The sequence below is a fragment of the Parasteatoda tepidariorum genome, chromosome 8 (genome assembly GCF_982258835.1).
Source record: "Parasteatoda tepidariorum strain Cologne lab strain chromosome 8, Ptep-v5.0, whole genome shotgun sequence".
NCBI lineage: Eukaryota > Metazoa > Arthropoda > Arachnida > Araneae > Theridiidae > Parasteatoda > Parasteatoda tepidariorum.
Genome location: NC_141762.1, coordinates 79,252,225 through 79,279,804, shown reverse-complemented (window position 1 = coordinate 79,279,804; position 27,580 = coordinate 79,252,225). Strand labels below are relative to the sequence as shown.

At 28.5% G+C, this 27,580-nt stretch overlaps 1 protein-coding gene across 2 annotated transcripts; it reads right to left on the bottom strand.

Moving 5' to 3' along the window:
- Positions 1 to 157: 157 nt before the first annotated feature.
- Positions 158 to 27,580, bottom strand: LOC107442813 (uncharacterized). Of its 2 annotated transcripts, none has more exons than XM_016056469.4 (3): positions 27,365 to 27,580; positions 7,487 to 7,564; positions 158 to 3,216 (listed from the first exon to the last, which is right to left on the bottom strand). In XM_016056469.4, the coding sequence occupies exons 2-3, from the start codon at positions 7,529 to 7,531 to the stop codon at positions 1,411 to 1,413; spliced, it is 1,851 nt and encodes a 616-aa protein (XP_015911955.1). In that variant the 5' UTR covers positions 7,532 to 7,564; positions 27,365 to 27,580; the 3' UTR covers positions 158 to 1,410. The 2 variants fall into 2 exon arrangements, with proteins under 2 accessions (XP_015911955.1, XP_071037276.2); XM_071181175.2 differs by lacking the exon at positions 27,365 to 27,580 and adding an exon at positions 19,084 to 19,278.

Below are 27,580 nucleotides of genomic sequence, written 5' to 3'. Positions count from 1 at the left end.
ACTTATTAATCAGCATGAAGGTTACCCTCTCGAGGCATTAAATTTCTCTCTTAGTGTAAGGAACATCAACATTACTAGATCAAAAATATTAAAGTTTTCCGCTTGTTTGGCGCATAGTACAAATTGTATTTTTGCATAATTATAAGTAAAATCTGAGTCACGTTCATAATGATACTTTATTTAATCGGTGGTTCTTATTTACTATATAAACTGCACCAAATCGTACAATCTGAGAATAAAACCAAAATAAAAATAAATAAATGAAAAATATGACAATAACTTTGACAAACTGTATAAAGAAATGAAAAATGTGACTTAGTGTTTTTCACAAACAGACCTTTGCACGGATTCTGTACACAGAAATACATAAAATATTTAAAACGAAACCCTAAAATAAGCAATAATGCATAGGAGGATGCATTTTCTATAATTAATATTCATTCTTATTTCAAATATTTAAAAATTCTAGTCCAAAACTTGTTAAAAACTATAATTTCCAAAGCTGAAACATCAAGGTAAAATTCCAAAACAATATTTTCCAGTAAATCTAGATACAACATTTAAAAACATGAAACATTTTAAAAACAAAAACCTCACATAACATTTTCTGTAATTGATTCAATAAAATCCGCTATTTTAATGTTTGTGTTTACATTTCCAATGAAAATTAAAATTGAAAAAAAAGTAATGAATTGGCTGTGCTTTTTAGCGTAAAAGTCTCAGAAGTGTAAAAAAGTTTTACAATAAATATCAAGATAAGTGTATAAGCTATCCAAACAAATTGAATATAAAGCGCACTATGACTAATTTCTAAATATTAGCTGCATAAAATTTGAATGTTATGTGATCACTTTCTGTTCTTTAAAATATCTTACAATATAAATTCCTTCTAAGATTATAATTTAAATAAATTGTTTTTCTATAAATTGCAAACATGAACTATAACAAATTTTTCTTAAATCAAATGATATTACAAACTAGCTTACGAAATAGAATTGATGACATTTGATGACAAACAAAACATTTGAATTTGAGAATATGATTGTAATATGCAATAAATTAAAAATTACTGCATGTGACAAAGAATAAATTTCTCAGGAAAAACGTGCTAAGTAAAAATGACGTATGATTCTAATACATTGCAATCTTTGCGAAATTGTATTTCAATCATTCAATAAAATAAATAATATCTCTTCGTTCGAAATAAATCATCCAATCTAAAAGCAAGCTGGCTTTTTTTCTGTTGCTAATGAATAATTCATAGACATTCAATCCATTTCATCTTTCGACCTCAAATGTTTACATTCCTGAGTTGAAATAACAGCTACAACAAATAAAAAATGATAAAATTCTGCCATGATCCATTAAATAAGGATCTAAGCTCTTAAGAGTCAAGTTCAAAAAATCCAATTACTTTTTCTTTATAATTGTGCCAGATATAGAAGTAATTATGTCTCTGGGAGACTTTTGGCGGAGACAGAGAAAAGCAGCTACGAGACAAGATATAACTAGTATCAAAAGCAGCACTATAAGGGAAGCAGCAAATCCAGGCGTAGACATACAGATGACATCATCTTTTTCGAAACTTTCAAAGTCTGATGTTGCCTCTTCTGGTGCTGGAAGATCAGCAAACGCAAGATCACCTGAAGAAACCACGCGAATAACACGATTCAAGCCAATCTCAGTCATCTGGGGAATAGAATCTTTAACAAGTGGCTCCATCTGGTGGGAAACATCTCGTTCTTCTCTTGGTCTTACAACAGCGGAATGAGCTGATCCGGAAGAATAAAGATCGTGATTTGGCACAACTTGGTGACCTAGTCCTGGAGAAGAAACTGCACACTGCTCGGGACAGTTGGGTCTGCATATCTGTATGGTGCATTGAAAGTGAACATCCATGGAATCAGGGAATTTAAATGCCTGGAAATGAGCAAATGCAAGCACTGACGCGCTGGATCCGAAGTTTTTAACTTTAGTAAACCTACTCATAAGTTTGGGTCTAACGATGCAGCCTTGACCATCCACAAGTTCTATAGGAGCTCGTTTACCATCATGCGCGATACAGTTTCTCACCATCATATCAAACTTGTTTTCTTCGTCTTTGATGGCTAAGACCATGGTCATAGTTTGTCCGATTTTGACAATACCACTCACTTCACTGGCCCAAGGTCCCTTACCAACTTGAATCTGCATCCAACATCCGACGTTGTCTCCAGCAAAATCAGCTCTTACTACATTTAACATGTCTACCGGAAATGGCCGAAATGTTACAGCTTTTTCATATTGATCGTGCCATGTACATCTCAACCTCCGAGCTTGATCCCAAACTTCCTGTACTTGGGGGTCATACTGAACGACAATAGTGTTTTCAAAGTAACTTCCAGATGGGTTTTGGCTCCCATAGTTATTGTATTGTCCGCTAGGGGAATTACCATGGGTTCCACAACTATTAATGGATATATCGAAATATACACTAGTATGTCCTGTTCCAGGAGGTAAATGTACACAATTACCTTGACTGTAATGACCTTTACTGAATACTACTCCATGGAATGGTTTATCAAATTCAATGGTGACTTTCATAAGATTTTTCTCGCATTTAACGTCCAAATGGATGATTTTAGGCATATCTGGCATTGGCAAAGGCCATGGCTCACTATGGGGTAAACTTGGAAATCCTTGAAATAAACTATTATGGCTTTCAGGCTTATACTCATCTTCTTCGGAATGGCCTTGAATATTAATTTGGTTGCCACCAGTATCTGGGTATGAAGAGTCGTGATCCGATGAGTAGTCGTGGTGAGCACTTACTTCCTGATGGTGAAATTCTTGATGACCCCCTCCAGTTTGATATGAATTGTGATGACCTTGAATGTCTGGAGAAACTTCAAAAGATTGGTGAAGTATTTGGTTTGATGTTTTATACGAGTGGTGCACCTCTTTCCTTTGTTGAGAAGGTGGTGGTGGTGGACCAGGATTTCTCACCAAATTTGGAGGAGGAATAAGAATATGATTTAAAGGTGGTGCAGCTGGTACTGGAATAACTACACTTTCTTGACCTCCGCCACTTTTCTTTTGCTGTTTTGTTTTAAAAGTTTGTTGAATATCTCCTCTTTCCTGAAAAACTTTTGTCTTATCTTCCTCGGGTGAAGTTGCGATATCTTCTGAATGTTCCAAATCAATTTTTTCTTTTATTTCATCTGCTCCCAATACCAACTGAAATATTAAAAAAAAACTTTATTAACTGCTGCAAACTCTTTATAATGACGATTTAACTTACGTGCTTCTAACGATACTAAAGAACGTCGCTAAACAATAATACTTAACACTTTAAAGAAATTATTATGTTTTGCTTCGTAGTTTTCTTTTTCCGTGAACAAGTATATTTGAATATATTAAAATTAAGATAATAACATAAACTTTTCTGCTATTTCAGTGTTAAATTCTAATTTTTCTTTTATTCGCCCAGCATTGCCAAAAGAAATAAAAATAACATAAAAGTTTAAAATTTTTAAAAATTAATCATTTTCTTTTAAAATTGTGAGTGTTTTTGTTTTACACTTAATAACATGGGGTACTACGAGATAGTTTTTGACTTATAGATTGCTGTACAGAGTGAATTTGAAAGCGAAGTTTAGCATATTTCAAAGAAAATGTTTCAACAATAACTCTTCCTGGTTTTTTTTTAATTATATTTTTTTTTATTTATTATTTTTTTTATTAAAGTTTTTATTTTAAAAGAACAAATAATGCTGATTTAACACAAAGGAGAATTATTTTTTAACTGTTAACTAACTCGATTTTGATATTAAAAGAATAAAAAAGCAATGAAATATCAAAATTTTTCATATAAATGATGCACAATTGGGATGACCGACCATTATGTCTGGTCGACGGTCTTTTGTTTTTGTTCTATGTGTTCATGAATGTGGAACTCGTTTTTAACCACGGACAAAAGCTTAGAGAACAATAAAAAGAAAAAGAAAACCCTTTTCATTTTGTTGGGAGTGCTAAAAAATAACATGAAAAACATATGTTTCCAGGAACCAATTACATTGTTGAATGAATAAAATTGAATAAAATTGAGAAATTTCAAAACAGTTTTTAATACATGAAGTAAACTGAAAATTCGACAAAACTTAAGATATCAAATAATGTACTACAAGTATGTAATTACTTAATGATTGTGTAAAAACCTGCTCTCTGGGGCAGAGGAACAATAAGAACTCTAATATATAAGGCAATTAATATTTTTTTTCTTCTTGAAGCTGGCAATTTTTTCGAGTAAAAAAATAACTTTATATGCAATTTTGTCAACCACGCATAGTTGTTCACAAAAATAGGTGTGTAACATTTACAGATATTTTGCTCTTGCGATGTATATGCAAAATTTTTCAGAAGCTTTAGCAACAAGCACAGTGTACACGCGTCAAATACTTGTGATTATTTTGTTCTTAAAAATAGTATATATATATATATATATATATATATATATATATATATATATATATATATATATATATATATATATATATATATATATATATATATATATATATATATATATTATCCTTCTCCTTAAGGTTATGATTAACTGTAAAAACTTCGGATTGAAAATTAAAATTAACTAGTTCATGCAAAATTTATATTTATTGATGTAGAGTTTATTTTTTATTTATGCTAAATTTCTTACCATCGGCTAAATTTCTTATCATCGGATAATTTCTTACATCGGTTTACAGAAATTTCAGTCGAATTTCCTAAACAACGACTGAATTCTGACGATTTTCTCTCCCTTATATTCTTTTCCCTTCAGAAATGTAGCAATGGGACTTGGTTACAAACGGTTAAATAACTGAACAGAACATAGTTTAGTAATATAGATTTTTAGGCTTTTCTTTAGCCAAGTTTGTCATAGTATATTGAAAATATTTTTCAATAAGTAAAATTTGGTAATATCGGTTGAACAAAATTTCTTCATATTTAAATAATTCTCAGAAGGGGATATTGAATATTTAATCAAAATTAAGAATAGTATCTTAGCAATTAAAATAATAGAAAATAAAAAGACAAGTTTCACTTGGTTTAATCCCGAGGACCCGAAAATTAAATTCCATGAAAACTTCAACATTCCTGAGTAACGACTAAATTAAATTCCAGTTCAATTTTTTGCCCTATATTCCTTTCCCTGGAGAAATGTGGTAATGGTTAACTGTCTGAACTATGGCATCTCTTTATATTGGCAATGATGCAACAGTATTCCTCACGTGCGCTTGGGTCCAACCATTCCCTGCTGACCCACATGATTGTTTGCAAAAAGACACTTCCGAGAAGGTCAAGGGCATGCTTATGTTTGGAATGAGAAAGAGAACTTCCGCGATAGTGGTAACTATAAGTTTTTATATTGCCTTCCCTCCTAACTTGTTCGGTCATCACGGGTCATTTCCTGCTTCTATTACAGGTGCGACAATCACAAGTGAGGAATTTTATCCTGTTCTTCAAACAAGGTTCGTCTTGTTAGCTTATTGCGAGAGACAAATAATTTTTGCAAGCTTTAAAGACGCCTCTGGTCGGCGATTAAAAGGAAACATTGACGCTATTATTGGCGGCTAAAAGGATATTTAGCTAATTATCTGAGCGTGCGGCATTTAATCATTTCATTGTCGAGTTTCTTTTCATCCTGATAGTCTAATCGCTTGATGTGAAGCATTTTGTAACTTAAGCTGGTACCTTTATTCTAGTTGTCTTAGCTAATAAGGCTTTATCATATTTATTTTAGACTTTTGTTTGATTGATAGTATTTTTAATTGGGATTTTTTTTATTTATGCAAATTACTTAGAACAAAGATGACGGCTTTATAAAAAGCTACATTTTTAACTATCAACAGACTATACATTTACAATTTTCATGTTATGTTGAAAATGTTACATGAAACATCAAAGCTACATGAAACAGGATTCATGTTAGATTAAAGTTACATTTTTCATTAAACAGATACATTTTTCTCTGACTTATATTTTCTATCGATGTACATGTATTAATAAAAGTTTCTTTTAAAAAAAAGTAATTTCAGATTTTTTGGTTAAGATTAATTATTTGTTCACTAAAGTTCTGGAACCACATTCCCACTCACTAGAGTACCGAAACGCCGTAGATACAGGTTCAGACTCCGCTATATTCATGTTAAAATCTACAACCGGGAACGTTTTCGTCCTGGAGTTTGCTTTTGTTTTTAATGTTCATTGTAACAACAAGCCCATATGTTATGCAAATATTAAATTCCATAAATCCAACAAAAAAAGTGATCTAACATTCAATTGAACTGTATGGTTTTTTTTTTCATTGATACGTGTTTATAGTCCTGATTGAATTGTAAGCATTGTTTCCTTGCGTCCTGAAAAATGCCAGTATATCCAAGGAAAAAGTATGCTTCTTTTGATTAAGAAAAAGAAAAACCCTCAAAATTGAACACTAATAACTATTTAACTTGGCGAAACTGAAAGTATCGTGAACATTAAGTATTGTAAGTATTGTAAAGAAAGAACATTAAAGTTGCAAACCTATAAAAGAAACATCACCAACTAACGTAGGTAAATCTGTAAAATAAATTATTGCAATTTTAAGAATTGAAATTTTAATTCTCTAATTTTCAACATAATTAAATTTTTGCTCTCTATAATTAAAATGCATTTTGTAAATCCAACGTTTAATAAGTTTGAAATAATTTTTTAAGTCACATAGCCTTATTTTAGAACTGATTTGAATAAGACGTGGTTACAGTAAGACTTAGATATTTATATCACAGTTACAATGATCTTTTAATTATTTGTTCTATTTTTAACATCAAACACGAAGTTTCTTTTCATATATTTTGTAAACAAACCTAGTTTTTCCCTTCATTTTTTCACGAAACAAGATTGACATAATTTCCTACGTGACTAGAAATAGCCTATTTTCATCTTAGAAAAAAAAAATAAGCATTGCACTGCATACTAATTTGACCATTTCTCTCTTTCATTTAAATGTTTTCTTGATGTTTCTTTCTCAACTCAAAAATATTGTTTAATAACCCCCAACGGGTATACATTTTTTATCAGCATTTTAAAAACATAGATGAAGGTCGGCGTATACAGAACATATTGCGTCCTTGCATACACATAACTTGCCCTTACATAAACATTGCGTTCGGTTTAATGCGTGATTGATATTGTGTATAGGGTGCATTATCTTATTTTTTCAGTTATTACAAGTATCTCATTTCTCGTGAATATTTTTTAAAATCGAAATAGACAATACAGATCGATTTATTTCGATTTTAAAAAATATTCATGAGAAATGAGATACTGGTATTAACTGAAAAAATAAGATAATACACCCTGTACACAATATCAATCATGCATTAAACAGTACGCAATGTGCATGCAAGGACAAGTTATGCGTATATTAGCGATTGTAAAATTACATAACAATACACAATTTACTTACACTAATGATTGCCATGGAAGCTACCAGCGCTTGAGTCCAAAGCATTGTTATGAGGAGTCTCTTGCAGTAAAATGCAGCCTGGAAAAAAAATTATAAATAAATGTCATACATGCCCTTTAAGTTATTATTAATTGTCATATTATTCAAAAAGCTTGTTCTGAAATTTCTATTATTATTGTGTTCCTTTTTCTCAAGACAAACACACTGTAAAAATTTCTGATCAAATTATGGTATAATTTGATCTTCGGCTGCATTATCCATAAAATCCATTTTTTCCTTAGAAATATTATACCGTAATTTTTGCAGTAATATTTATTAAATTAGAGAGATTCAGTAATTTTACGGTAATTATTTTTGTGAGAACTAAGGTATATAATTTTTTTTTGTTCTATAACATGTTCTGCTAAAATGTTTATTATTACTATTATTATTTAATTTTTATTATTTAATGTTTATTATTAATATTATTATTTATTGACTGGAAAAGCGATTATGAATTAATTATGATGTAGGAATACCAGGTAAATAATATCAAATTGAAACTTAAATTTAAAATATGAGTGGAGGAGTGATACGCAGAAAGCAATTACTTTAAGAGATCTGTTGGCTGAGAAGTTGGCACTCCTTGATTTGCACGCTTCTTTCAGTTTCCATCTTTTAAATAAAACAACCATCTTTTGTTTGTTAAAAAGTAAAGTCATTTGTTTTGTTTGTTTCAATTTTTAATGACAAAACTACTTGCTTGATTTCTTTATTACATGATAGTTTCTTTGTTTTTGAATTTGTTTATTTATTGTGGGAGAAGTGGTATTGAGCTTTCGGTGCTATGGCGATAAAATTCAAGTCTAATTATTTTACTCGATTACCATTGCAACTTTTTCTACTAACTTGCTTTTAATTTTTTTTAAAGAAAAATGACAAGTTATTAAGGTTTGTTTTCGCAGTTCTTTTTTCTTTTGATCTTTTTTTCTAAGTTTCTGACATAAATGAGATACAATTTAATCGAATTGTTTTACTCTGTTACTATTATAACTTTATCCATAAACTTGTGTTGTTTCAAGTTTCTTATTGTTTTTATAACATTTTAAAATTTATTTCCGTTTTTTTTATAATTAAAAGTTTCTACAAACTTATTTTTTAATTTTTATTTAATTTTTGGTGACTGAAACAATTAAACAACTAAGATAAAAAGGTTATTTAATAATAGTGCTATAAGTTAAGTATTAGTAAAGCAGTAATATATAAAACAGCTAATAATATTATTTTTTATTTGCATGCATTGTTGACTTTTGCATAAAAAATAATTATAACTTATTAACTGTTCAGCTATTGTAAATCGGTAGCTAAATGTATTGAAAGGCATCGTAAGTTATCGCATGATTAGATATTATCATGGGATTAAAATATAAAAAATGAGCACCGCTTTTATTTCTAGCCTTCAATTTTAAATAATAATCAAAACTAAAAATATAATAATAATGCAGAAAGAATGGAAATGTTCAGAAGGCAAGATAAATAAATATTACGGCCAAATACCGTTTAATATTGGATGGATAAATAATTTAGAAATACCTACATTTATAGTATAATTTACATAATCACCTTACAAACTTTTATTAATATAATACTGTTGATACCCATAGGGAAGTTATCTGGATCTACCTTTATTTTCAAGATTATATCATGTGATATTTTTCTCCAATGAAAGAAGAGAAAAACTGTTAAACGACAATCTTTTCATTAAATTGAGAGATGTACATTTTGTAAATTGCTTGAAAAGTTTACTGACGTAACAAATAATAAAACACACCATTGTTCACAAAATACAGTTCCACGCTCAACACTTTTATTTAGACGTTTAATTATGAAAGAGATATTTACCTTTTCAGAAAACACATTTTAGAAGCAATTGTATTGTTAAAAGATGCATATTAAATACTTGTTTTACAATTAGTATTAAATTGTGTATTACGTGAAACAATGAATTTAAGTAACACGGAGAAAAAAATTCTGGTAAAATTACCGTACTTGTACTGTAATAACATTTCTGGTAAAAAAAATATATTTTTCGTAATAAAACCAAAGAATGCGGCTTCTAAACTATTCCTTCGATAATTTTTCCGTTCTGCTAAATATTTACGGGAAATTCTCGTTTTCAAAATTATAGTTTTTATTACCACATCTTCAGTAATTATTAAACTAAAAAGTAAATCAAAACCAAATAAATGGTTTTTTATGCAATGTTCTAAGAAATCTCAACAAATTTCCATATTTTACCACATTTACTACTAAACGACATAAGAACAAAACCATATTTTGTTGTTAAATTTATAAAAAGATAGCAATTTTTTAAAAGTTTTGGGAGCTCCCATAGAGCTGGAAACAAGGTAAAATTAAGCATATTCTGGTAGTTTTCGCCATATTTTTTTCTCAGTGTAGCTTTAGGTATACACAAAATAGCAAATGCATTCAATATAATATTAAATAATTGTGTTTCAACATGCATTCGCTAATTATTTTTGATCATTTGTATTTAATTATACCTTGCATAAGACAATGGCTTGAAATTAAAATTGTATATCAACTAGAAATTTCCAAGTGCTTTCTTTTAATCATAAATGAAATGTGTAAATCTTCACCAAATACTTTAAAGAAATAATCATATCTTCAAACAAAAGCAAAAAAGTCATTATCTGATTGCATTAAACGATCATTATAAAAAAATAAGTTGAATATGATATTGAGTAGAAACTAAAAACAACGCAATGCAGTTAATTTTAATTTTAGATACTTACGTTTTCACTAAATAATTTAAAGAAGTAACGGCATCTATTGAAAATATACCAAATATAAAGTATTTAATTATATCTGATAAAAAATAATAAATTGAAATTAATATTCGATATGAACTGGAAACTTTTAAATGCATTTACCTGTAAACTAAATATTTACATTGTCACTAAATACTTTATTAGAAATAATAAAATCCTCAAGAAATTAAGTATATAATTGTATATTACATAAGATAATGAACTGAAGCCATTACTGAATTTAAACTAGAAACGAGAAACGACCAAAAGCATTTAATTTAAAATTATAAATATTCCTTACTCTTAAATATTTTAGAAAAGTAATTCTAATTTTCAAGAATCCAAGAAAAATAGGAATATAATTTTATCTTCAATTAAAAAAATCAGCTGGAATCAATATAGGATGCAAACTACAGTATAAAAATTCCGGATCAAATTACTTTTAACCGCAAAATCTATTTTAACCAGAACACGATAAGGAACAAAAAATCCGGTATACCGTAATCTTTACTGTAATAATTACAGTAAAATCGATGAATCACTTTAATTAAATAAATATTACCATAAAAATTACGCTCTAATATTTCACGTAAAAAACGTATTTCGCGGAGAAAATTTTAATGAGGATAACAGTTCTATCGCTTAAATTCGTGCCCACCTCCATATGTAATTTTGTAAATAAATATATATATGTACTAGAACTCTAATCGTTAATGTGATCTCTTAAGAAAGTAAATTCTTGGTATCATTCAAGAAAATTTACCACCACTAAAAAAAATAATCTGTTAATACTGACATTTCCTAAGTATATTTCCTAAGTAGTTTCCTAACACTTATGTGTCCAAACTAGTCCCGTGAAATCCTTAGTTTTTTAAACTCACCATTGTTTAATTAAAAAAAAATGTGTATTTTAAAATGTGTTATAAATATTTTCATATCCGATTGTTACAAATGATGGATAAAAATAGTATGAAATTTCAATTGAAGCAAAAATTAAGAAGTCATTTTTCCTCAATAAAAACATTGTTTTTTTTTTTTAATTTACTTCTTAACAATCTTGTCTTGTTATCACGAATTGTGTCATACAATATCACTATTCTTCCAAAATTTATTGTGAATTATTGAGTGATAAATAACAAAAACATTCCATTTTTCTACTCTACCCCCGTGTCCAGACTAGCAACCTTTCAGCTATATAATTGTGTCGAACGCAAAATTAAATTAAGCTAATATTGGATTTGGAATTAAACAAATATTGGTAATGAAATTGAGCTAATATTGGATACGAACTGGAATTGAACAAACATTTTTAAGAGTGTTTGATAATGTTTTTTTTTCTCGCTATAAATACTGTTACAAAAAATCTTAAATGCGAAAAATAATGTTTCAATAACTATTTCAAAACTATTAAAACTAACAAAAAATTTTATATACGAAAAATAACGTTTCAAAAATTATTTCAAAACTATTAAAACTGACAAAAAATTTAAATAAGAAAAATAATATTTCAAAAACTATTTCAAAACTATTAAAACCAACAAAAAATTTTAAATACGAAAAATAACGTTTCAAAAATTTTTTCAAAACAATTAAAACTAACAAGAAATTTTAAATACGAAAAATAATGTTTCAAAAACTATTTCAGGACTATTAAAACTAACAAAAAATTTTAAATACGAAAAATAACGTTTCAAAAACTATTTATCCTCTCAACTTTCTCTCAATCATCGTTTTCTTCCCAAATTAAGTTTTATTTTCGGATTGAAAAGAGCGGAACTAATACTGTTTGGACCTTCGCTCTAATCATTTTGCTATCGAAAGTAAGAACAAATAATATATATTCTATCCTAAGAGTCCCTTTTTGTTAAAGGCCGTTTGAAGGGTATATTACTTTGATTTTTAAGTTGTTCAAGCTTTAAATTAGCTGAATCTATTGAGAAGTTTTGGACGTAGAAAATTTTTAAGGAAGTAAATGAACTTAAACAAACTTAAGGAGGAAAACTTTCGACTACTACTGCAACTTTCTTTTAAAAAAAACTTTTATATTACAAACCTGTTAAGGAAAATTCTGACCAAGTATTTTAATGATGCCATTCATATTCAATTTTGGTAATAGAACTTGCAGAAATAGATAAAAAGTTAATTAATCTTAAGTAAAAACAAATTTGAAAATATGTATTTTCTCAAGTATTTAAATTAAAAAAAATTCATGATAGGGTCGGCTAAATTTACATGGTGATAAAAAGTGTCATATAAATTTTCGAAGATATTTAAAAAAGAACATATTTAAAACTTAGTTCTGAATTTGTTAATTTATTATAATTGTCAAAGATTTAGTACGAGTACAAATACCCCAATATTTCAAAGCTTTTGATCTTGATAAAAGACAACACTTTATTTCTTTTATAATACAATTGTAGTCTTTGATGTGTTTTTAACAGCTGCAATATTTAAAAATAGTTTTGTTTAGTATGTGTTTTTGACATATTTCGACTTAATGTTTTTTAAATCCTACATGGTCAAGTTTGGATCTCTTAAATTTTTTTTTAATGTTTAACAAATGGACATGGTCTATGAATAATCGATCTAAGCAGCCATAATGTATTTATTTGCATGTGTACTTAGTTATGTTTTTAACAGCTGCAATATTTAAAAATGGAATAATATTTCAATTTAATTTTTTTTTAAATCCTACATCGCCAAGCTTGGATCTCCTAATTTTTTTTAATGTTCAAAAAAAGGACACCGTTTATGAATAATCGATCTAAGCAGCCATAATGTATTTATTTGTAAAATACTTTCGAAGTACACTCAGAAAATAAACAGTATTTTTGAGTATATTATCAAAATTTTTCACCAAATATGCAATGGAGGTGAAAACTGCCAGAATATGGTTAACTTTACTGTGTGTTCTGGCTTTATGGAAACACAAATAAACCACTGTAATTTTTTCCGAAGTGCTTAGGTATTGTGTTTCGGCAAAATTAAAAATGAAATATCATTTTATTATAGAAAATATCATTATATTTATGATTTAAAAACCATTTATTTGGTTAAATTTAGTTTTCAGCTCTGCATTTTTTACTAAATGTGTAACAAGAACTAAAATTTTGAAAACCAGAATTTTCGATAAATAGTTACCATATGAAAGAAAAATTACCAAATGAATGATTTAAATACTGTATATTTTGATTTTATTATCAGAATTATGTTTGTTTGTTTTTAATCAGAAATGTCATTAGCATAAAAGTACCGCAAATTTATCAGAGTATCTCAGTGTAAATAATGCCGAAAACTGTAAAAACTTGTATTTAAAAATATTCTTTCGCAATTCTCATTTTTAATAAAGGATAAAGCAAGCAGGTACAAATATGCAAACATTTGTTTTATAGATATGACAAAAGTATAAAAATATTTTTTTCTGCATCACTGATTTTATATATGCAGCATTGTCTCATTAATGTTAAATCTAATAATTTTATATCTGTATAATAATTTTTAATAATAATATCAATGTCAGTTCTAATAATGATAATATAAATAAAATGTAAATTTCAAATTATTAGGTTAAATTCAATACGTGAATAAATAAATACAATAATAAGGACTATAGTTTAAACAAATAAAGTTCAGTAATTATATCAAAAAATATATTTTCGAAAAAATAATTCCCGAGTAATTTTTTTTCCTTTTGCTAAAAAGCTTTTTTAAATGCATATAAATCATACCTGCGAATTCTATTATTCTGTTCTGTACACTTCCTTCTTTTACAAGGGTAATCGAGGTAATTTGAGGGGTGAATTGGTTTTCTTTTATCCAAGCATGTGAAGCATTGTGTTTTTGCAAGTGAATCATTGGATCCGATGTATTTTTCCCCACTGAATAATTTTTTTAGACAATCGGATTAATAGTTTATAAGTTTTAAGGATTTCATGGACAAAAAGTACATTTTTGTAATCGTGCTTATCTATGTGTATGATATTACATTCTAAAATAATCGGTAAGTATTTGGATGTATTTTTTTCACATTGAAGCGAATACATGAGTCGATACAACAAATGTCTTATAAGTTGCTAATTAATAATACATTATAGGATTCGTACTTATGAAGCAAATTACTACTTTTGAAAACTTTTTACTCTGATATTTAGGGGCTATGTGAACATGTAACGTATATTTAGGGGCTAAGTGGCATCTCAAACTATATACTGTACGTACATGTAACGTATATAGTTTGAGATGTCATTTTTCATACTGAATTGAGTGAGATGAAATTCGAGTCAGTAGGATTTTTAATTATTCGGTAATACTACTTTTCTTTACCGCTTGTTAGGATTGTAGATTTAAACTTTCAAAATTTTGGTTACAGAAATTACAATTTAAAATTTGTACTAATTTTCATAAAAAGACATATAGCAACTAATGAAAAGTTTGGCTTTTTTTTACAAGTGTTTGATTTCATATAACTAAACGAGAAGAACTGTATAGGAAAAATACCTCACTTGTCTGTTTCGCAAAATAAGATCCGTAAATAAGTTTATTAAAATTGTTTATTTTTTTACCCGAAACTCTTATAACTTCTTAACTATTTGTTTTATCGATTCTTGTTTTATCTCATTCAATTCGATGCAAAAAAAATTACATTGGAAACTATACCCTAGATAGTAACATAAAATGTTTACTTAAATGCATGTCTAAAGATGTAAATTTTATGCATAAAAAGCCTTGCAACTATAGAGATGTTCGTCGTATTATATAGTTTCATTTAATTCGGCGTGAAAAAATACATAAGAAATTATGCCTCAATTGCCTTTCTAGGATACATTTGATTCTTCCCCTCTAATTAATCTAATTTCCCTTAAAAAATGGGAAATCGCACAGAGAAAAGTAGAGAAGTTTTCAGGCATCATTTATAAGGACACAACAAAGCTTTGCATGGAAAAAATCTTGGTATTATTTTTTCCTAAGAAATAGTCTAATTTTTCTCGACAAATAAGATTAAGGACAATTCCATGGTTCTGCTCCCAGCGTAACGCATAAATTGTTTGATACATTTATTAAAAATTATTTGGTACATATGTATTTAGATGTAAAATATCATAGTACTTAATGTAGATACGTAAAAATAATGTTATTCGTATATAAAAAAAGACTGTGTTAAACTAAAATTTTATTGGTCCTCCGCAGTGGTATCATTTTAGTATAAAATTTCCTGCATCATTTATACGAAACTTCAGGGCAAGCCTACAATGTATCACTGTAGAAATTTATTATGAAGATGCGTAATAATACTTATGTGACAGTTTTGCTCATTCCGGAGCTATCATTATAATTCTATTTAAACAGTAAATATCTTAAAAATGACGCCAATTTCATCGCAGAGGAAGGAAAAGATTATTGTTGACAATAAAATGTCACTTTCCTTCAAATATATTTTTATTTTAGTTAGGTTTTAAAATTGATTGAAATTAACATTTAGACTTACGAACAATTATAAAATATTATGCTAGTATAAAATAGTTTACACCCAAAAATGTGAGTCTTTTTTATTAGACTTTTCAAAGTCTAATAAAGACTTAGAGTACTTAAATTTTAAAGTTAATTAAAAAACTAAAAACTAACAATAATTTCAAAAATTAGTACAAAAGCATTTTTGCAATTTCATTGACTTACAAAGTTTCCATTTAAAGAACAAATTTATTCCACTGTGAAAAAATTTTGTGTTTCAAATTATTAAAATTATTTATCATATTATTAAATCCTATTATTTACCAATCAAACTGAAATTTCATTTGCTTGTTCGTTTCTCAAATATTTGATCTTTTTTTTTAAATATCATTCGTAGAAAAATAAATTCCCCAAAAATATTAAAAAATATTAAACTGAGTTATTTCTCAAAAGAGAATTAGACAAAATTTCTCAAAAGAATTCGGCATTTTTATTTCTAGCGTTATCAGTAATTGAGTATTTAAAATTCTACTTAATTAGTTGTTAAGACTTGCAGTACTTTAATAGTTAGTCTTATTAAGTGCTTAAAGAAGAAATATACAATCAGAAGTGTAAATATTTAATTCCATTGAAAGCCCTAGACCAACTCAATCACTGATTTATACTTGAATAAAATTGTAACCGAATTCTTCACGGAGAAAAAAAACTTTTGATAACCGACATTTCTGGATTTTAAAATTAAAAAAAATTATAATTCCAGCTAATAAAACCAAAATATGCAGTATTTAACCATTCATTTGGTAATTTTTCAGTTAATATGGTAACGGTTTACCGAAAATTTTGGTTTCCAAAATTATAGTTCTTATTAGCAAATATTTTTTAAAAACTACGAAGCTTAAAAGTAAATTTAACAGAATAAATGGTTTTTATATCGTGCTCTTAGATATCATGACAAAATTACCAAATTTTATCGCCCATTGTGAAACCATATTTTCTTGTTAATTTTACCAGAATCTTTACTAAAACGCATCAGTAAAAATTACCTAGCTTTTTGATGTCTATATAAAACCAGAAATGCTGTAAATTTTATCTTATTCATTTAGTTTTGACCATGCTTTTCTCTCAGTGCAGGAAAGTATTATGGTTATCTATATTATATAAGACGCTAATGCGTAAGTATGTATCAATAAAACCGATGATATTTCTTTTCTCGCGTTGGCAACAGTTTTCATTTTTAATTGTAGGCGTTTTGCACAAATCTCTAAACTTTTTTTCGTATTTATCCACATAATTAAGAAGTTGTGAACTCATTACATAAACACAATAGCATTTGTCTTCGATTCTCTTTTTTTGTTGTTGTTGTAGTTCATTAACGTCGCACTAGAGCTGCACAATGGGCTATTGGCGACGGTCTGGGAAACATCCCTGAGGATGATCCGAAGACCTGCCATCACAATTTTGATCCTCTTCAGAGGGGATGACACCTCTGTTTCGGTAGCCCGACGACCTGCACGCGAAGTCGAGCACTTTACGGTAGAACAGTTTAACGAGGACCAATACCGCACACCCTCGATCCCTACGCAGACTGATCCAAGTGGACACCCACCCGCACACTGACCGCAGTCAGTGATGCTTGACTTCGGTGATCTTCTGGGAACCGTGTCTTAACGATCAGTCCACTGCAGGACGTCTTCGATTCTCATCGAATATGGGTGTGCCACATCTCCGATTGTCGCCGAGAAAAAAACGGTTGGTTGGTTTTGAATTCTGAAATAGTTCCTTTTCATTGGCAGAAATGAGAAGTGTTATGCTATGGGTATACTATATTTTACGTCACAGATCGTGTTATTCCTACTAAATTTAACTAGTAAACAGCATTTTCTGTGAACCTAATTTCTAGCAACAAGTAAGCATCAAACGAAGTGTTTTGTTATAAGTCGCTACTCGCCAGGTTGGAATTGTATTAGTCTAGTTCCTTTGGAAATAATTTATTTTGTTGTTTTACCTAAGTTTCTGAATTTATCAAAGATATTTAAAACTCAGTTTATTAATTAAACTAAAAGCTATATGTTATTACTAGTAAAATTTTTGAAGTGGAAGTAGTTAAGTTTTTCTCCTATTATACCCAATTGCTATTTTATTTTCAGTTGAGCGCTTTACTTTTCCACGTTTTGTTATATTATTAGTTATGAGTCTTATTATATAAAACCGATGATATTTCTTTTCTCGCGTTGGCAACAGTTTTCATTTTTAATTGTAGGCGTTTTGTAGAAATCTTTAAACTTTTGTTCGTATTTATCCACATAATTAAGAAGTTGTGAACTCATTACATAAGCACAATAGCATTTGTCTTCGATTCCCACCGAATTCTAACTGTTTGCAATTTCAAATTAATATTGAAATGCACAGGTTCAGAATTTTCTACAGTGAAAAGTTTTCAGAACTTCAGTGTTCAAAAAAGTATACAAAAGCTAGATGTTAAGAACGTACCCAACGAGCGAGCATCGGATTGCGAAGCAATCCGAAATGAACTGCGAAAGCTGTTCCGGGGTTGACGAGCGCCAGCGAGCAGGGGGCGAAGCCTCATAGTTTATAAATAAATGTTAATTCAAAATGATATCTTTCGATTTTTTTAGTACAATTTGAATGAAAGGCATTTTATTTAAAATTTCATTTCATGTTATAGCATGATGAAATAAATTTTAAGAAATTTATTTCTACAAAACCGTAATGTTATGTAAAACCATTTAAAAAAAAAGAAATTAAGAACTACATATAATATCTCATACGTATATATAGGACCATCGTATTGCGTAAAGATAATTTAACAAATATTAAGGAACTTGTTAACTATTATAAAGCCATGCGCATTTTAATTGGATTATCTTTAAACTTGGTTAAATAAATTTGAATCTACGATTAGTGAATGGAAAGCTAATTCATTGATGAAAAAATAATTTAATAGTTCATTCATTTAATACCAATTTTACAACACATTAATAATTTTCTTCATTTTATTTCAGAAGTTCAATTAAAACTAGACTCAAAATAATTTAAATGTAATAAATGAATTTTGTAACTCATAATAGTTTAAATACTTGTAATGATGCTCATTCCATTCATATTTGTGTTCAAATTATTACGAACATTTGTCTTAATACTTTTCATAATAATATTCATCAGATCCAAGCTAATTTTAAGCTGATTTTAAAAATATTTGCTAATTTTAGCAAGGAGCTAATTTTAATCTGCCCGAATCGAAGTCGAGCAAATTTTTCCTCCCTCTACAACCCTGTTTATTCAAGTTAAAACAAATAATTTAGTTAAATGTTTTCTTACTTTACTTGGGGGTCCAGGGTTAACCACATATTTTCTCGAACGACAACAAAAGCAATAATTCCACAAAATCTTCATTTTCACATAGTTAATATTTTTTTAAGTAATCATTCTTTCTATCTCAAACCAATGTTCTTGTAGAAGACTGGACATTTTCCTGATTACAAATAACATAAACAACCATCTGCGAAGAGAAGGGAGGGGTTGAATTTTGGGAAAAAATGTTTCTTCCCTCTTTCAATAACATGCGGGTTCTTAGATTTCAACTTCCGCGTTTCATGAAATTACTCCAAGTTTAGACAGATTGATAAGCGTTAACTTGAATTACTTTGAAACAATATTTTTTTTTCTTAAATGCTCCTGGAAAAGCTTATTTATTTCAATTTAAAATGTTGATAAACAACATTTTTCATTTAATGTTCTCGAAAAAGACTTTTTTTAATGACAGCATAAAGTTTATTAGTTTTAATTAAAAATCCTAGTTAACAATATTTTTCATGTTTTGATCTTGAAAAACAATATTTTTTAATTGATCCCGAAAAATTTTTTTTATTTTTAATTGGAAGTGTTATTCATCAACATTTTTCATGTTGTTTCATGTTGTCAGGTTATTTGTTTTTCTTAAATGCTCCTGGAAAAGCTCATTTATTTCAATTTAAAATATTTATAAACAATATTTTTCATATAATGTTCTCGAAAAACATTTTTTTAATTATAGCATAAAGTTTATTAGTTTTAATTAAAAATCCTAGTTAACAATATTTTTCATGTTTTGATCAAACAATATTTTTTAATTGATATCGAAGAAGTTTGTTTATTTTTAATTGGAAGCGTCAAGATTTTTCATGTAATGATCACAAAAAAAAATTAATTTTTTTTTTATAATCCCGGTAAAGTTTGCTTAATTTAATTAGAAATGCTGGACAAAAATATTTTTTGCACAATGATCTCGAAAAAACAACGTTTTTTATCACTCCCGGCAAAGTTAATTAATTTTAATTAGAAATATTAATCAACAGCAATTTTATTATAATGTTCTGAAAAAACGAGTCTGTTTTTAAGATTTATTTCCAAAAAAAATTCTTCTGGATGGCTAAAAATTAAGAATATTCTTTTTTCTTTAAACTATAAATATGAAGTGTAAGATGTTAAGTTGCAGGGTATGGTTTCAAATTATGGAATTGTAAGTTTTTTTAAAAGAGTTGACCATGATTTCCACATGCATTGCTCTCCAAGACTTGCAAAATATTTGGCAAAAACAATAATAAGTTACAGATTAATATAAAAATATAATCTTAAAAAAAAAGTGGTTCATCAATATATTACCCAAAGTCATGAAATAGCATTATTATTGTATGCATTACACACCGAAGAGCCATTACATTATGACCACCCTCCATCTATAACCATGGGCTCGCCCAGGTTTTCATGGTTTCTCGCCCAGGAACAATATTTTCATGGGGTACATTAGGACAAATAATCCTCATAGAACAATCCCTGACGTCTGTAAGCTACTTGAGCATAGTTGCAGACTAGGTTCACCCATTTATGGCAACAGTTTTTCCTGCCGGGGATGGTGTTTATCAACAGGATGATGCACTATGTCATAAGGGTCGAATCGTCGAGGAGCATTCCAATGACTTTCAAGTCATGTCTTGGTCCCCAAATTCACCTGACCTTAATCCAATAGAGCATTTGTGGTCTTACTTGGAAAACCAAATTCGTGCTGCCACGCTACCCCCTCGCAATGTGAGGAAATTGAGGACCAGTTGGCGAGCGCTTGGTACCAGATACCTCAGACTACCTATCATCACCTTGTGGAATCAATGCCACTGCGGGTGCTAGCAGTTTTGAGGGTTAAAGTTGGTCCTACATGTTATTAGCAGGGTGGTCATAATGTAATGCCTCTTCGGTGTATTAGTTGAAAGCATATTAATTGCGAAAATTTATGCGATTTAAAACTTTATTTTAATAAGAACACAAGTATTTTCATTCATGTACTTTGAAGAAAGATTTAAGGGAAGATAATTTTAGTATTTTATTCAGTACTAGGAGGCTTCGCCCCCTGCTCGTTGGCGCTCACCAAACCCCGGAACTGCTTTAACAGTTCATTTCAGATTTCTTCGCAATCCAATGCTCGCTTTGCTCGCTCATTGGATACGTTCTTAACGTCTAGTTTCTGTATACTTGTTCCGAAAACTTTTCACTGTAGAAAATTCTAAACCTGTACATTTTAATATTAATTTGAAATTGCAAACAGTTCACATATTTTTCTTAATCACACTATTCTAAATTTCAGTTGTTGAGAAAAGTAACTGTTGTAAGTTTTGTTTTAAAATCTTTCCCACCAGAGGGCTAAAGCCATGTGTTGTAAAACAATATGAAATAGTAGTCTGCCCCTGAACGCCGGATGTAAAGCATCGGCTTTGATGAAGATAATTTTGTATTTTTAATTCTCTGAAGGGCGCCACCTTAATAATATGGAATTTGTAAAATAAATGTATATATTTTTGATTGTTGATGAAGCCCATTATTTTGTGTTTTCATCAGTGTTCAGAAGCAGAACAACTATAAGTTTTTTATTTTATCACAAAAAAATAAAATGTATAAAAAACAAAGAAAAGAGTAAGAAAATGAGTATAGTCATAGAAAAAGTTAAAATTATAATAGTATTTGTCAGTTAAAATAAAACTTTTTGTTTAAGTTATTACTAACAATTCAAATTTCTCCGACGCAATTCTAAAGTATAAATTAAGGTAGTATTGTTAAGTTGAAACACAATATTTTTAGTTTTGATGTCAACAATACAATTCAATTTTTCACAAAAACGATTGTTTCCATTGTTAAGTTCAATGTCAACAATTCAAATTTTTCTGAGGTAACTCTTAACCTCTAAATATTATTTTTTTATGTACACATTTCTAAATGTCAGTATTCAACCACAAAACAACATAAAGTCCTCAAATTTAGCATGAAGTTGTAAAATGTAATGAAAGAGGATCATAGCAATAATGAAAGTAGAAGTAAAGTTAGTACTGTAAAATTAAAACAATATTTTTAATCAATGAGCCAAGTTCTTCAAGAAGCAGTTGTAGAAGTAGGTTGCTTATTTAAAACTTTTTATAGAATTTCCATAAGAACGCAATTGTTAATTTGGGCATTTGGCGATACAACACTTTTAGAATTGAAGGATTTGTTACGTCAAGTGCTCAGGTATAATTTTGATCTAGTTGCGCTGCTATGTCATTTTGATTTATGTTGCAAAGTTAACTTTCAAAAAATTCTATGGCTGGCAACAGCATTTTTATTTTTTAAGTTGTTTATTTTTATTTCTTTTAGAATTCGTTATTTTTTTTTGCGAAATGTTTTTTAACCTAACAGAATTCTTTGCCGACTGTTTTCTCTATGAATGAAGAAAATAAAGTAAATATTTAACTGTTGTGAAAAGAATCTTATTTAGTTGTACAAAGTACTTCAGCCGAAATTTGGGAGCCACGTAAGAGAATTATATATATTAGATCAGAAACACATCATTAAAAGGCAGAATGCTTTGGTGTTTTCAAAACAAAGCAAACGTTGCCACCGGCTGAAAAGAAATACAGCCAAAATTTGGGAGCCACGTAAGAGAATTATATATAATAGATTAGAATACGATTTTGTTTAGTATTTTACACTTATTTTGATTTAAATATAAATATGATTATATTTTTAGTTAACATTTTCTTATTAATATACCAAACTTATTTTAATTGTTTTGAGCCTGTACTCTAGTTATAGGTTAATAACTAATTAAATGTATGTAATTACAGTTTTTGGAAAAGAATTTGTCACAAAGAATTATTAGAAACTCTGAACTTCTTTTTTCCAGAACGTTAATGCGTTAAAAATATTTTTGAAATTTTAAATATTCAGAGGAGGATTTTTGTATATTGTATTTGCAAATTGTAGGATAACAGTGGGTATAATTTAAGGGCTTTCAAGTTAATTTTTTTCAGCTTTTTTTGCTTTAAATATAGACTATGAATCCATTGTTACAAAAAAAGTATTTTTCCTACTCAAAATCTTTATTTTGTTGGCTCACACTCGAGTAGATGCCAATCAAAATTAGCAGAAAGCAGAGAGAGGGGTTGCATGTTGCTAGATATAGATCTTAAAATTTAGATAGAAATATATCAATATACAAAACTTAATAGAGAGCTATAAATACCTTTCCCTAATTCAAGTGCTGTAATTCTCGTTAACGACTAAAATTACTTGTCATTTATTTCCAATTTATTCACACTATCTGCATTGCTTGTGCCGCGGTGACTCAGAGGATAGAGCATTCCAATCCAGCGTTCGAATCATGTTTCAATCCCAGCAGTACCTGGCTGTTACAAATTCTGCTCTTGGTTCGCACCTACCACAGTGCTTACATAAAAATACCCTCAGTAGTAGATAGATCAGGGGTGAGAATCTATTTGTCGTTGGGCTATCCATAAAAGGGTTTCGTGGTTTTTCTCACCAGGCAACGCAAATGTGAGTTAGTTCCATCAAAAAGTTGATGGTTCTAACTATGGTTCTAAAAGACGATGGTTTCGAAGCTTGATTCAAGAGTTCTCTTGTCTTCCGGGTTCGGTTCAAAATTATTATTTTACAGAGTATAACATTTGTAGTCGTAAGCGCAAAACTGGAACGGCTGTTCAATACCGGCCACAAAATTTAATAAAATCTGTATTCTTTGATCCGCGGCTGCTCAGGAAACAGAGCGTTTGCCACCCAGTGAGATGAACTTGGTTTAAATCCCAACGATGTCTGTCGATACGAATTTCACTCATGGCTAGCACAGACCACAGTGCTGACGTAAATATATTCTCAGTAATAGACGGGTCATGAGTTTAAATCCCTTTACCGTCAGGTTAACCATTTGTGAGGGAAGTTTTCGTCGTTTTTTTCTCTGTGTAACGAATGCGGGTTCCTTCTTTTAGAAAGTCCTCCACGAAAGCTAGTCTATCTCAATACTTGATCCTTGTCTCTTTTGGATTTTGTAATCGTCTAAGTAATCGTCCATTTCAATACAATTAACATATTAACAAAATCTTTTTGACATGAAATACAATAGTTGCACAGTGCGTGAAATAAAACACGGACCACCCTAAATAACTATTGATCTAATGATTGGATCTTCACGTTCTAGGACTCAATCTTAATGACTCGAAGGAGTGACCTCAAGTTATGCTAAATAATTAGCGCAAACGATACTTAAAGTTACGAAATCAGACAATACGACTTTTTCAAAGTTCGATTTCTCAGGGATTGTTTTACCATTTCGCACAAATTTTGTATTTTACTATTTAAAATTACAATCTTTAAAAAGATGTAAAAAATTGTGTACCTTAAAATTTAAAAATTTTTCGATGGCTATTAAAGGAAGTAATAAAAAATAACAAACATTTATTAAAGTAATAAACATTTATTATCTTTGGATAAACGTGTTTTATAATTGTGTGCAAAAATACTTCAATTCGCTTAAAGTGTTCGTGAGTTCCTGAGTTGATATGGTGAAATAAGCAAAAAGTGAAATTAACATTAAAATTAACATAAATTAACCACTCTCCTGACCAAACTATTGGGGCTTTATTTTCCAGATTGCGATTACCCATAATACATTAGGAGTTAGCAATCCGAAAAGTACATTTATTTAGAGGATGTACGTTTTAGTGTCTAATTTCGAATTTCTGCACTAATTAACTTATATTTGAGAGCCCTTCGAACTTTTAATAAGTCCAATCATTGGATCAAATTATTCAGGGTGGTCAGTTTTTTATTTTGTGCACTGTATATTTTGAAAACAAAATTTTCTGTGCTTTTGAAAAAGAAATTTCAATGATTAGAAGGGAAAAAAGTGCATGAAATGCAACTATGGAGTTTGTGGCAATGGGGGGGGGGTAGAGCCTCCTATTTTTCATAAGCAATCGATTTGAAACGTTTTAAAATATTATTAAGTGATAACATTGTAACAAATGTTGTTCAATTAATAGGACGCTGTGTCTCAAGACGTTAAATATCTGATAATTAAAAGTGCGTTGATCCTCTTAATTTAATCCAACAAAATAATAAATAGTTGTTTAATTTTTTTTTTACTTTATTTTTTTATTTTAAGTTTATATTTATTTTCGAAGAGATAAAATTAGGTGGAGTTTGCATACATATTTTATTTTTAGTTTCCAAAATATATCATTGATTTTAAAATAATATTATTTTTAATCAAATGTTTCTTGTTTTCTCTTCCACTTAATAAATTTTAAAATATGTTTGATTAAAATAGATTTTATTAACAACATGTCCTTATCAAAACATAATCAAGGAGCCAATAATACAAATTTTTCATAATTTTTAAGTATTTCTATATCAACTCAAGTAACTTTTGAAAACTACAGAAAAGTTAAATTTACTGAATTTTTTAATTGGTAAATATTTTTTTAAAAAAGCAGTAAAAAAGGTAAATATTTTTACAAAGTTTCTATTTAATATTGCCGTTAAATGCTTACATGCTTTACTTTTTTTTGACAGTAAGGAATAAGGACACAGTTGTAAAATAAGTTTACTAAATTGTTTCTTCAAATCGATTTAATTTCGTAAAAAATATTACTTTTCAAACTAATTCGCATCAAACAAAACCAGCTTCTATAGTATGTTTTGAAAAATTATTTTATTTATCAATCAAAACTTAATTTATATATTTAAATTTATGAATATTAATTCATAAATATCAAAGTTACATATTTAAATAGACCTATTTTATTGTTTTTATGAAGCAAGCGTGAATTTTTCCTATCTTTATTCAGATTGGTAGCACAGTTAATTCAGTAAGTAAGTTATTCATCAATATTTAAAAAAGTACAAAAAAAAGAAGATTCTCAAGTTTAAAAAAATATAATAAATAGAAATCATAGAGATTGCGTGGTTTCTTTTTAGTAATGAGAAGAAAATTACCTTCTTAAAAATTGTACAAAACGTCTTCTTTATATCTAAAACTGTAAAATTTCTTAATTATCTATTTTTATTTATTTATTTGTAATGTTTCAGTAATAGTAGTTAACTTAACCAGTGAATTTACAAAAATAAGTAAAAGAAAATGAAAATGAAGAAGATAACTTTAAACTAAAATCTTTAATGTTAAACTTAGTAAAATTGAATGTGTGAATAATGTTAAAATTTTCTTCTCTATGAAAAGGATATAGAATAAATAAAAGCTAGACAAAATAATCCAATTGTTCTTAAAAATCAAAAATTGCGAGATAATGAAAAAAAAAACACGATAAATTCTTAAAAAAATACTAAAATAAACATTTTTAAATGCTGTATCTAACCCTTGCTTAAAAAAAATTGCAGAGGAAATAAAATTATTAATCTTCAATTTGGCAGATTTCGATGAGAAGTAGAGGAAATAGATAAAGTGATGAAATTTTAAAATCTTGGTTATATCAAGATAATATTCTAGATCTCTGGAAATTTAAATAAAAATTTAGGTAAAAAAACTTCTTAAAGTTATTGACACCATAGTTCATTTAAAATGCGAAAACAGTTTTTAGAATGATTGAGATTTAATAAAAAGGTCTGATAATAAATTTATGAACATAGTATCAAAATACCAATTGTCGGTATTAAAATAGCCAATCAACAATTATCTGCATTAAAAATAGATAGCAAAACAGATAAGGAATGGAAAAAATATTAAACTTATCCAAGACATTGGTATATGATTATATTAGAGACCCTGAATTAGACAGGCCGACTCATCATCTATTTTTGCTCCAAAGAGCTAACATAAGCACAATACTAACATAACGTTAACTTGCGAACTTTTTTGCTCCAATATTACTTGATAGGTCAGCTCTGATAATATAGGAGCCTTAGATTATATGAAACAAGTTAAGTTTCTTTGCCTTTAGCTTACAAATAAATTTAAAAACTAAACTATAATACTTTTATCATAGTCAAAATTTTTCAATGTCTGTTTTTACTTCGAAAAATATGCAGGTTCTCTGGATTTATAACAAAGACTTTGACATAAATACATAATTATATTAATGGTATAAAGGTATATTTGGTCAAAACTATATCAAAGTTTTAAAAAAAACTTGATTATATAAACGCTGACGTTCTAATTTGAAATAAAAATGCTCTTTTATTAAAAATCAGCAACCTACTAGTGATTTTTTTCAATTATTTTTAAAATATGAATTTAGAATTAAAACAAATTACATTAAAAGATTCAACAAAATTAATCATTCAGACTTACCTTTAATCAAAACTAAATGGAATCCCGAAAACAAGTAAGAATCAATAAATCCAACACATTTTCAATTTCAAAAACCTAAAAAAAAACTTAAAATTTCCATTAAAAAAAACCTACTAAATTCAAAAAATGGTTTCAAGTGAGAAAGTCGCCGGCGACAAAATCCCTTTTTGCTTCATTCACGTAAAGATCTTTCTCATTTGAACCCGATGCTCGAGT